Below are 12,587 nucleotides of genomic sequence, written 5' to 3'. Positions count from 1 at the left end.
CAGGCCCAGCCTACCGCCCCCCCGCCCCCCCCTTCCTCTCCTGGGCGGCTACGGAAATCCACCTGGAGGTTGGCCCACTGGATCCTCCCGATGCAGCGGGGGGCGTTGCGCCAGGCCTGCTTGGTGGCGTAGATGAGCTCATCCCCCGTCAGCTGGTAGGTTCCTGTTATTTCTATCTCCTTTGTTACCGCTTCCACTCGGGCCAGATGTGCCTCTATTTTTGCCCTGGGGGACAGGAAGACATCAGGAAGATCAACAAGAAGGCCACACATTGGCAGGGGAAGGGGGGGGGATTAAATCAAGGCACAGATACAGGAACTTGAAGAGGCCAGCCGAAGGGCAGGAGGTCCCTCACCGGGACCAGCTTCATGGAGACCCCACCCTCAGCTTCAGGCTCTTCCCTCATGGGCTTAAAACCTCTTGGAACAGGAAGTCGGTCATACTTTCATGTTCACACCCCAAGTTCCATGACTGCTCCCTGTCCCCTCACATGAGTCGCCAGGCACATTATCTCTTCTTATCATCCTGGTGAGCACAGGCAAGAGGTGCAACTCACCCAGACACCTCCAGGACTCAGGGGAATGTCCACCAGGATACAGCCATGTCCTGTCTCTGGGTCTAGCACATGTGGGACATGTGGACAACTTCTGGCATGTAAAAGATGGGCCTCCCTCCCCACCACCCCCCACACAGAGCTGTGTTGTGAGCCGTCAGGTGTCCACGGCACCCTTCCTGTCCACCTCTCACTGCACTTCTGTGACCATTCAAAGTCTAGGGTAGTACTTGGGGCTGGAGAGGGGGAACAGTCAAGGACTTATCTTGCATGCAGCTCACGGGGTTCAATTTCCAGCACCCCATATGGTTCCCCCAGCACTGCCAGAAGTGATCCCTGAGCATAGAGCTAGGAGAAAACTCACCCCCCTCCCCCTAGCAATCCCTGCTGCAAAGAAAAAAGAAAAAGTTTAAGGCTGTGGTCTTCAACTGGAGGACTGTGGTTGGGGGAAGGCTCATAGGAATAAAAACATTGAAACATACTGGCCTAGGATAAGCAGATGCTAGGAAGTCTGGGATGCGAGGTGGGCAGTGTGTGATAAAGAGCCAAGTAAGGAGCCAGACTGCAATTGTTCAGATGTCTCTGAATCTTTCCCTTCACCCCAAATGTGACTGCAAGCACAGAGGTGCTGGGAGCCCTCTCTTCCCTGGTCAGGCCTGCACAGCTCCCAGGAAGTGACCTGTGTGTTACTGGGTCTCTGCACTGTTTCTCAACCCCCACACAGCCCACGGGCAACCACACAGGGCATTTCCAGAAGCTTCTCCCCTCCTCGCCTCTCCTTCCCCTTCTAATATCCCACAGGGAGAGATCCCATGAGAAAGACTTTGAAATACACACACACACACACATACACATGCACACACAAACAGACATGCTCACACACCCATATACTCATACACAGACACATCTATATATACACACATACACTCACACACATATGCTCATATACTCACATACACACTCACGTATATACTCATATACACTCACATACATATACACACATATACCCATATACTCACACACATACACTCACACATATACACATACACACACTTATACTCATAGATGCATGTGTGCACGCACACGCGTGCACGGGAACACACACACACCTTGGTATTTCCCTCCAGCACCAAGGCTTCAGAAATGGCAGCAAGCGAGCCCAGCTAAGGAAAGAGCTCCTGAGAAGGCGAGTGAACCGTCAGAACAAAACAGCCTTTCTGTGGGAGCTGGGTCTTGGCAACTCTTCCTTGATTAAAGAAAATAAAAGCACCACCCAGACAAAACACTCGCCACTTGCATTCTTTATCTTCAAAGCCCAGCCCTGGTAGGACTGTGGGTAGAGGCTGCTGTTTTCCCCTCCAAGAATCCTCCTTGCCTCCAGAGCTTCTAGCTGTGTCCCCCACCCCTGACACATACCCACAGGGACAGAGTGGGGATGGCTCTGGCCAGTGCTCACCTGTGGGTGGGGTGGCACGACAGACTGTTTTACTCTGTCACCTGGTGCCTTCTGAAACCGAGTTCCCTGTGATTGTCAGCCCCTTTCAGACACACTACAATGCTGTTGCCTCTGTTGCTTCTGAAGAGAAGGGCTTTGGCATCAGCCAGCTGGATTCGAGCATAGTGCCCAGTTAGTGACAGTGTCTAAGCAAAGATCCTCATTCTAAAGAGACAGTCTAAAGCCACTGGCCACCTGTGTCCATGGCTGCTAGTGTCAGGGTGTGAATGGGTATGATTCACCACTTCAGGACCACATGGTCCTAAAGCAATGGTGATTCCCCGGGTAAGATGTCGAAGGGTTTGAATCAAACCCCAGAACAACACTGGTTCCCCTGATGCTAGCATCCACTCAGCTGGCCTTCACACACTGGCAGAGCCTTTCCAGGTCCAGATGGAGTCTGGAAACTTCTAGGTCAAAGATCTAGAGCCCAGTACTGAAATGCTTCACTAATTCTGCGATTTCAAGGTATGTGAAATAGAGCTTCATTTTCTTGTTTATTAAAACTTATCAAAAAGTTCCTGGGCTCTGAAAGTCGACAATGGAAATGAAGGTCCATGGATCTGGACCCTTCCAGCCACAGCAGTTCTGCAGAGGTTGTGGTCACACACATAGACACACAGACACACAGACACACAGACACACACACACAGCTGACAGCCCCTTCAGTCCTCAGCCCCTACATAAAAGATCCTGATCCTTGGGGGAGGGGGCCAGCGGGAAGTGGGAGGAAGGAGGACCACTGGACTTGGAAGCTTAGAGCCTCCTTTGTGGGTTTAAGACTCACCCCCCATCCCCCATTGCAAGCCCAGCTCAGCAGCTGTTTGGGTCACAATAGTGAATGCAATGCAGTATCTTAGGAGAAAGACTTTCTGCCAGTGGGTCCCAGGAGCGCAACTAAAGTTTAGTCCATGCAGTGAAGAGTCACACGGGGTTACAGGAAATCCACTTCCCCTCTTAGCCCATGAAACAGTAGATCCATGCCCTCACCCAACCTGCCTCAGACCCCCTTGGTGCATTGTTATCTTTTTGTGGGGGAGGAAGGTGTGGGGTTCCCATCAGGTGGGGCTCAGGAACTACTCCCAGTTCAGTGCTTGGAGATCTCTCCCCCTGTTGTTCAGAGGAACAAGTAGTGCTGGGGCCTGAGTGTGGCCTCATATGGATAAAGCTTGTACTCCAGCCCTCTGAGCAACTCTCTGGTCCTGAGCTGTTCTTTTTAAGCTCGAAAAGGATGTAAAGGAATAGTCAGTTATCCTGATGCAGCCCTGGCATGGAGAAGCCCACAGTGATGGGTGCAATGAGTATGGCCCTCTCCAAGTCAGGGGCCAGAGTGTGCTGGGGTTGGGTAACTCCAGGTGAACCTCGGGGCTTCCCAGTTCTCACCCAAAGGAGGGGACTCCATGGCTAGGTGGTTTCTCTCTCCCCTTTATAGTCAAAGAGTATACACTTTTTTTTCATTTGGGCCACACCTAGCAATGTTCAGGGCTCACTCCTCAGGAATCACTCCTTACAGGACTTGGGGGGATCATGGGGTGCTGGGGATCAAACCCGGTCGACTGCATGCAAGGCAAATGCCTTGGACCCACCATACTATCTCTCTGGCCCTGGGTGTACATTAACTCTTAGCCAAGTTTGCAATTTGCCAGGACATGGGCCTAAAGCTATTGAATCCTCAAAATGATTATGAGTTGGGCTCTGTCCTCACTGCCATTTCACAGAGGAGAAAGTGGAAGCATGAAGTGGACGAACAGAGAGCCCAAGGACATGGACCAGCATCAGTCACAGCGGAAACCAGACTCAAACAAAGGTACATTCCCAGTTCCTCTTGTTTTGTATAAAGGCTATAGCTGGCGATAGTCAGGGGACCCCAAGGTCACAAGCAAGTGGCAGTAAGGTTCAAACCCAGGGCCTTGCCTATGTTTTGTGCATGTACCCAGGGCATGTGCTCTACTATTTGAGCTATCTACCTGGCTGCCAACTCCACTTCTTTATCTTTTTTGGTAGGGGAGGGTGGTTGGGTTCCACTTGCCTGTGCTGAGCACAGCTTACTTCGGGCACTGCATCAGTACTCATACCTAGTGGATTCTGGGGACCCTATTGGGGTGCTGGGAATTGAACTCAGGTTGGCTCTGTGCAAGGGAAGAGCCCTACTTACTGCTCTATCCCTCTGGCAGCCCTAGCCCCACTTTTAATCACTATTGCTATGTTTCTGTCACTGTAGCACTGTAGCACTGTCCTCCCATTGTTCATCGATTTGCTCGAGAGGGCCCAGTAACATCTCCATTGTGAGACTTGTTGTTACTGTGCTTGGCATATCGAATACATCACGGGTAGTTTGCCAGGCTTTGCTGTGCGGGCGAGATACTCTCAGTAGCTTGCCGGGCTCTCTGAGAGGGGCGGTGGAATCAAACTCAGGTCGGCCAAGTCGGCCGCATCACTATGAGACCCAATTTGAGGTCCTTGGGGTCCTTTACCTTGGAAAAATGCTTTAGGGAGGGGCTTGGGGTAGAGGGAAATGGCTGGAGATCAGAGAGCTTGAGGGAAGGGGGGAGCAAGTGAGCCTTACTCTTTGAAGGAGTCGTAATACTGGTTGATAAATTCAATCGCTTGAGGTAGAAGCTCATCGGGGGAGGTAGGCTTATCCTTGGGTCCAATGATCAAACTCTTTGGGTTCATGATGGCCCCGTGGCAAGATTTGGACTTGCAAGCAAGATCCTGGAAAGAGAGAGGCAGGGAGCCAGGTGAGCTGGTTGGCCTTTATGCAGGAGTGCTGTGTGTCCTCCTGCAAAGGGGTACCCTCCACCCTGTGGTATAACCACATCACTGTGTGGTTATTCTGCTGTGACTGATGCTGGTCTACCTTCATGCCACACCCTTTTTTCCAGAAGGGTCATATAGCCCTGCCCTCCTGCCACCCTGCACCCCCAGCCACCTCCTTCTACTCTAGCTGCTCCAGCTCCTATGGCACCTCTGCCTTGGGTCCACTTGGCCCGACTTCCCCCCAGGCCCAGACCCAGAGTAATGGCCATGGCTTGACTCATGGGAACATCTCTGCCACCTCCTCATCCAAAGAGACTTGCATGGCTCCTGGGAATACTCTACTGGTGTCGAAACAGATGACACTGAGAAGCTACAAATCCCAAAGTCAGGGGATGGCACAGGAAATATACCAGAAGCAAGCACCCCCAGATGCAAAGCATGGTAACTTCTGGAAGGTGTAGGAAATCATTCTATTTGCATGATCTTGACATGTTCAACTCTTGAGAAAGAGTTGCAATCACAGAATGTATGTACATTTAAAATGAGAAACTTAGGGTAAGAGATGGACCATCAAGGACACTGAGTTCAACCATTCACTGGACACCCAGACCCTTCTCTAGCAACTTGTCAGAAAGTATTTGGATACATTTCAGGACTGGGAGCTCACTACCTTCTCTTAAAGTTAAGATTCTGGCAGTTCTGTTGAAAAACTCTGCCTGATACTAGACTGAAATCAGTCTTGTTGAGAAATCATTTGTTTTTGTCATTATTTAGCTCACCTCTGGCTTTCCATTATCAGGGTGGGGTTGTGTTGGGGAGACAGCTAAGGGCTGGCACCCTTTACTGCCTATTGTCATTGGGAGATGTAGGGTGTCTCCAGCATTCTTGGCCCACACAGGGGCTCCTGGGATTTCTGGGGACATGGGAGGTGGGGGTGGGGGACAATCCACTAAGAGTGCAAATGACAATGTCATTGGCTGAGGACAAGAGTAGGTCTCCAGGAGGCCCCAATGTCTCACCCTTTTAGCTTTGTGGTGAAGTGTGTCTTGGAAACTGGCCCCACTGCCCCAGTTTTTGATCTTCACATATCGAGGGCTGGTCACCAGGGGCTCATCCAACTTGACTGGGGGTTCTGGAGACTAAGAGGGAGGGAAAACAAACAAACAAACAAAAAACACAAATGATTCCATATTCTTCTAACCCTGGGACCCTGCTGGTCTCCTCCAGGCCCCTGCTTTGGGGAGTAGCAGGTTGGGGGCCGTGGGTGGAGCCACAGGTGAGGAATCCATCTTGCCCCCCTGCCCCAACCCTGGCAGCCTGACCACCTGGGTAAGAGCCTGAAAAGAGCTCCAGGTGCCCGGGACACTGGCCAGAATTCTGTCCTCACCCAAGTGCTGCCAAATGCTTCCGCAGAGCAACACCCGGGAGAGGGAGAAGGTCAGAGCCGGGGAGTTATCACAGCTAACACCACAACAACAGAAACCAGGACAGGGAAGACCCCTCAAAGAAGCATTTAAGAAGGTGAAACCAACTCATCTCCCGCCTCTTCCCATTTCTCTGCACTGCCCTGCACACTGAGGCTGGAGCAGGAGGAGTAGACACCCAAGGACGAGGTTCCAGGTGGTGGCAACTGGGCTTATTCTTTATTTGTTCATTTGTTTTGTTTTTGGGCCACACCCAGCAATGCCCAGGGGATACTACTGGTTCTGTACTCAGGAATTACTTCTGGCGGTGCTCAGGGGACCATATGGGATGCCCAGGATTAAACCTGGGTTTGCTGCATGCAAGGCAAATGACCTTCCTGCTGTACCGTTGCTGTCCCTGGGCTTATTCTACAGGGCCCTTCCCTGCTCCAACGCTGCCAGCCTGCATGCCCAGCACCTGCAGGACCATTACTCCGATCATTAGGGCTCATCCCATTTTCACCCCATTGGGCCCCCCTACTCTCCACCCATCACCCAGACCCCCGCTTTTCCCCCATCAGCCTGGCCCAGAAAGAAGGGGTTTCCCACGCCCATGTGATTTACTGACCTTTTCTGTGCCTGAGTGGGGCTGTGGGGACTCATTCCGGAGCTTGTGGCCAAGGCTGTTTGGGCCCTCTGGGTCATCCTGTGTTGCTGCACTGCAAAAGGAAACAGCTCTGATGAGGTGGACGGTCTCAAAGGCCCCTCGGCCGAGCCTTCACTCCATAGTGGGGGCAGCACAGGTCCCCAGGGCAGAAAGTGCTCCTGGTTTTTGACAAGAAGGGTGTTTCAGGGAGGCCTGGGTCCCCCAGAAATCTCCCTCCAATCCTTCTTCTCTGCCTCCTACAAAGCCCCAACAGCATGAGGCAGTCAGTAGCTTAAGCTGCAGTCAGGGGTTCTGTGGAGACGCCAACTGTGTCTCCCATAGTCAGGGAGAAACATGGTGGAGGGCTTGGGGGCTTAGGGCAACCCCCCACTGGTAGCTTTGGAACTGAAGCTTTCTTTATTTATAATTCTTGATGTCTATTTAAAATATCTTGGGAAAAGTTCATTAATGATACTCATATCTATTACTGCTGTTTTATTATTGATTTATTATTGATGATCTTGTTTGACTGGTTATGGAAAATATTTTGAGGACACTTTTAGAAAGAACAGTGCTGTTAACTGTCATGGGCCCTTCTACTCTGATTCAACTCCCACTCAACAATTATCAACCATGGTCAATATTGATCCATCTCTACCCACCTAGAACTACCATCATTTTAAAGTTTTTTAGTTTTTGTGCTATAATAGGCAGTGCTCAGAGCTACTCCAACTCAGTGCTCAAAGGTTGCTCCACTGGAGCACAGGGGACCCTGTGGTGCCAGGAATCAAACCAGGGCCTCCGGCATGCAAACCAGGGCGTCCCACTCAGCCCGTGGAGCTCTCTCTCCAGTCCCACTCAACATTCCCAAACAAACCTGAGACTCATGGTCATCCATAAATATCTCTAGCTAGAGGGCAAACCCATATCAGCCACATGCAAGCAAGTACCTTGCCCACTACTATCCCACTGGCCCAGTAATCTTTAAAAGCATATTGATGGGAGCTCATTTCGCATGCAGGATGCCAGATTTAATTCTGGTACGGTGTGCCACCCCTTCCCCACCTCAGCATGGCCAGAAGTAATTCCTAAGCACCAAATCATAAGTAGCCCCTGAGCATCACTAGGTGTGACCCCAAAACAAAGCAACAAAGAAAGCATATTGGTTATGTTTATTAAAAATTAGGGATTTAGAGAAGCCAGAGAGATCATTTAAAGGTCTGGACCACATGCTTTGCATGTAGGAGACCCAGCTTCAATCTCTGATTCCTCATGGTCCACCAAAGCACCACCAGTATACACCCTGAGTACTGAGTCAGGAGTGTCCTCTGAGTACCACCAGGCATGGCCCCAAAATTAAAAAAAAATTTTTTTTCACACAATTAGAAAACTTAGTCAAGGAGTTGGGGATGTGGCTCAGTTGTAGAGTGCATGCCTTGCATATGTGAGACCCTGAGCTTGATGCCCTGCACCACAACACAAACAACAAACAACAACATAACAACCCCTATGAACTCTCCACACCTTCCTTTCCCCAGTTCAGGTTAGCACTGTAGCACTGTCCTCCCGATGTTCATCGATTTACTCGAGCGGGCCCAGTAACATTTCCATTGTGAGACTTGTTATTACTGTGTTTGGCATATCGAATACGTCACGGGTAGCTTGCCAGGATTTCCTGTGCGGGCAAGATACTCTCGGTAGCTTGCCGGGTTCTTCGAGAGGGGCGGAGGAAATGAACCTGGCTCGGCCTGGCCATGCCGCACACAAGGCAAATGCCCTCCAGCTGTGCTATCTATCATTCCAGTTCATGTTACCTAAAAATAATTAGAACTTTGTCCTTGGAAGATGGAAAAAGCCAAGATAGTCTAAAATCACTTGAGCTTTGGCTTAGGGAGCTGGTTCACACTCCTGGCAAATGCGATAGAGAACAGAAGAAATGAGACCACCCTGGGCTGAATCCATGTGAGCACCCCAAGAGTTACACCCCACACATGGCTGCTCTGGGGAGAAATCACCCCTGGGGATCTTAGTTTGAAAGCTTATGTTCTTTGCAGTATTTGGGGTGTGCATATCTAGGGGGTTATGGGGCTTGGAGACAATTATAGAAGTCTCTCATTTCCTACTTAATCCCTGCCTGAGACACTGGACTCTGACAAATGAGTGTTTATTGCTTTCATTATTGGAAAAATTCGTGGCTTTTATTCATTTATGTTAACATTATATAGTTAACAACAGAAGGGCCATGATGGGATTTAAAATCATAAAGACCGGGTCCCTTTAAAAGCACCTAAGTAGGTTTCAGAAAGCAAAAGCACCCCTACCCCCAGTACTTGTCACCAGCTTCCCTTGCTCTTCTGGCCTGGACTGGTGCACTCACCAGCAGTCAGTTCAAAATCTGGACATGGAACTAGTAAGTATGCTGCAAAGTCCCAGCAGAGTGGCTAAAGCAGAGGGCCTGAGGCTCACTGAGGTCTTCCAGTTCTTCTCAGACTTTGCCATCGCCCCTCAGCTACAGTCCGCCTCCCCCCCCCCTTGTCCCCCACTTGCTTGCACTTGTTTCCTCTCACTGACTTCTGGTCATACATCTGGAGGATTTGAGCAGTTTCCTGATACACTGTAACATTTAGATAGAAAAATAATGTCCTTGTACAGTTGTAACAATATTCCCCCAAATGTTAAAGAAAAATCTGGAAATCCACTCTATCAAGGATCTCTAGTCTGGTACTCCTGACTTACAGGCGGGCATTGAACACTGTATCCTGTTTCTCCACTCTTATAAACAACGCTGCAGATTGTATACAGGGGCTCTTGGTGTCTGTATGCTCAGGAGCAGAGAAAAACTGGACAAGGTCACTCAGGTTGAAAGGGACCAGAACTGAGTGACAAGAGCAAGGGTAGTTTGAATGTTTCTTTACTGCTGCATTTTGTCTGTGACCACAAATTCCTTTTATAGCTGAAAAAAAAAAAAACCCTTTAGTTTGAGAAGTGAATAAGTAAATCTATGTGTGATCTTTTTTTCTTTCCAGGTTTGCAGATTCCTTGGGGCTAGGTGACAGGAGCTAGGGTCTTAAAGATGGGGATAGATGTTGCCAAATAATTGCAAGGACTATCAGATACTCTTACAGTCTGGAGGCTCAGGCAGCGCCAGGTCCTGCTGTGGCTCTTCATGAAGGGCAAGACCCTGAGCAGCGTGAGGCTGTTTGGATGCGGGACTCTTCACCAGCCCTTGAAGCCACACTGAATGCGATGATCAGAGCTGCAAACCTGCGGCTTATTTGGAGTCCAACTTGGATTCCGGATTCCAGTGCAATTCCCATGCCTTCTCCCTCCCCGCCTCCCCATACACCAAAGGTCAGTGGAAAGAGACCAAGGAGAGAAAAAAGTTCTAGGAAGAAAAGAACTTCTTGCTGGTTTATTGTCTTGGAAGGGGGGTGGGGGACCACAGTGGTGCTCAGGAAATTCTTCAAGCCTGATGTTCTGGGGGTGTTTGAGAGCAAACCGGGGTTTCTGTCTGCAAAGTATACTGAGCCATTTCCTGGGCCCCTCAAGGACCCCTTTGCCTTGCCTAACAGGTTGTAGCTATCAGAGGATGAGGCAGCTCCAGTACAGAAACATCTAGGAATTCCCAGAAGCTGGAACACCCGCAGTTTTAACTTCAGCACCCACGAACTAGGTTCTCCTGGGAGCAAAGTCGACTTTTCTGGGTTGTCTCTGGTTACAGAACCGTCTTCCCTTGTACTTTCTAAATGAGGAAAACACTAGAAGCAAATCTTCTTAGCGACTATTCCAACCCGCGTTTAATCATCTGTTGGCAAACCCGCCGCTCAGTAGGACTCAGTCGCCCAATTTCGAAGCTGGGGGTCTGCCCGGAGTTGCCCGCTTCCCTCCCCTGCCCAAAGCGCGCCCGAACCCCTGCACTGCGCGGGTACCTGGTTCCGCGGGGGCTGCAGGCGGGCTTGGACCCGAGGATCCTGCGGAAGAGCCGGCACAGCCGGGGCCGGGCGGCCTCGCACGCGCTGCCCAGCCCCTCGCGCATGGCCCCGGGAAGTCCACGCGGCTCCCTGCGGGGCGTTTTATCTCCCCGGGATCATTCTAGCCCCACCCCGGGGCGGAGGCGGCCCGACGGGAGCCGCCCCCCACGCCAGGTGCCCAGGGCGCGCATCCGCAGGGAATGCGGCTCCGGGATTCCCCTGGACGTGGACTTGGCGGTGCATGGCAGGCGGCCCTGGGGTTTGTTTATTTCACAGGCATCTACAAGGACTATAATTTAAAAATCCCTCTTGTGCTTCGTTCTCTAGAAGACAAACTTTCCTGCTTAGTTTACGGAGGCATGTCAAAATGGTCATTCTACATGGTTAGCACCCTCTTCATGGAGAACGATTTTTGGGGGGTGATGGCGATGGAGGGATAAAATTAAGAATCTCACCCCACCCCCTTAAACCACACAGCAGCCTCACCACTGGCCCTAGCTCCAGAGCTCTCCCACTGCTCAGGGCAGCCCATAAAATGCTGCTGCTTCTGTGTTCCCTGAAGAGTTCCCAAAGGAAAGTGCAGGCTGGGAGTGACTTTCAGTGGAAAGGGGGGCCAGAGGTAGGCAGTGAACCAAATACCCTTCAGGATCCAACCAGGCTCTTGGTTCTTGCTCTGGGGCAGGGCCCTGTATTGCTCTGTTCTGCCCAGGGTTGCTGGTGTGGCACCTGGGCCCCAGGTGGTTGGAGATCCAGGCGAGATGAGAGCAGAAGGACAAAGAGCAGTCACTTCTGCTGAGCCCACTGCAACCCACTCTTCCAGATTGCCTGGAATTAGCCAAACGGTCCTCTATGTAATTCCTCCTTGCAGTGCTCACTCTATGTTATTCATCCAAAACAGAGGCGCCTCAGTCTCATACAAGAAATGTTTGTTCTAAAAATTTCTGAAAATTCCTTTCAAAAATCAAAGCACGAACAGGCTTTACTATTGCCCAGATATCATTCCGACTGCCTTGTGCCTCCTCTCCCCGGAGTGTAGACTCACCCCACCCTGGAGGCTGCTGTCCAGTTGGCTGTCCTCTTCCTGAAAGCCCCTCCTGCCTGCTGCTTCCGTCCCTGCAGCCAGCCAGGTTCCCCGCAGCACTTTTCTGTAGCCTCCTGCCTATCTCTGTCCCCTTCCTCCCTCTGTTCCACCCTCTCACCCCCATTCCATTAAAAAGTTTTTGAGCAGTCTCAGAACATAGCTCAGAGGCAGAGGTATGTGCTTTGCATGTACAATGCTCTGAGTTCAATCCCTGACACTTCAAGGCTCTGAGTTTAATCCCTGACAACCCCGCACAAATAATCTGCCATGGTGGCTCTTGTGACTCCTGAGCACTGCTGGGTCTGAGAATCACTGAATCATTGGGTCCAAAAATTGAACCACCTGGCCTTTTTAGCTAAGTATTGCTGGGAGTGAACACTGGGTACCTTTGAGCTCTACTTGGTAACTTCTCCCAGCCCCCTCCATCCAAAATAAGTACTCTTTAATAGCACATTCTTTATGTTGATTCCTTTCCATATCAGTCAGAAAAGCAGTTTCCTTTACTTCCTAACTGCAGGAATTTGCCCTTTTTTCTCTGTCCCTTTCTCAATCCAGCACATAATAAATCCTCAGGAAAAGCACAAATAGGAGGGAGGCTATGAACTTGAACTTGGTCCATTTCTTAGCTTTTCCAGGTAATGACAATGAGCAAGCCATTTATAAAATAAAGGTAATGAT

At 50.5% G+C, this 12,587-nt stretch overlaps 1 protein-coding gene across 1 annotated transcript in view; it reads right to left on the bottom strand.

Moving 5' to 3' along the window:
• NOS2 (nitric oxide synthase 2) overlaps positions 1-10,893 on the bottom strand; it is a 36,950-nt gene extending 26,057 nt beyond the window's left edge. Inside the window, exons 1-5 of the mRNA XM_056126511.1 lie at positions 10,787-10,893; positions 6,840-6,930; positions 5,828-5,947; positions 4,615-4,763; positions 63-225 (exon numbers count right to left, since the gene is read on the bottom strand). Of these exons, the coding sequence (XP_055982486.1) occupies positions 63-225; positions 4,615-4,763; positions 5,828-5,947; positions 6,840-6,930; positions 10,787-10,893 (630 nt within the window). The remainder of the gene's footprint in view (positions 1-62; positions 226-4,614; positions 4,764-5,827; positions 5,948-6,839; positions 6,931-10,786) is intronic.
• Positions 10,894-12,587: the final 1,694 nt, after the last annotated feature.

Source organism: Sorex fumeus, unplaced genomic scaffold, assembly GCF_029834395.1.
Source record: "Sorex fumeus unplaced genomic scaffold, SorFum_2.1 ptg000063l, whole genome shotgun sequence".
NCBI lineage: Eukaryota > Metazoa > Chordata > Mammalia > Eulipotyphla > Soricidae > Sorex > Sorex fumeus.
This window is presented reverse-complemented; position numbering and strand designations above follow the sequence as displayed.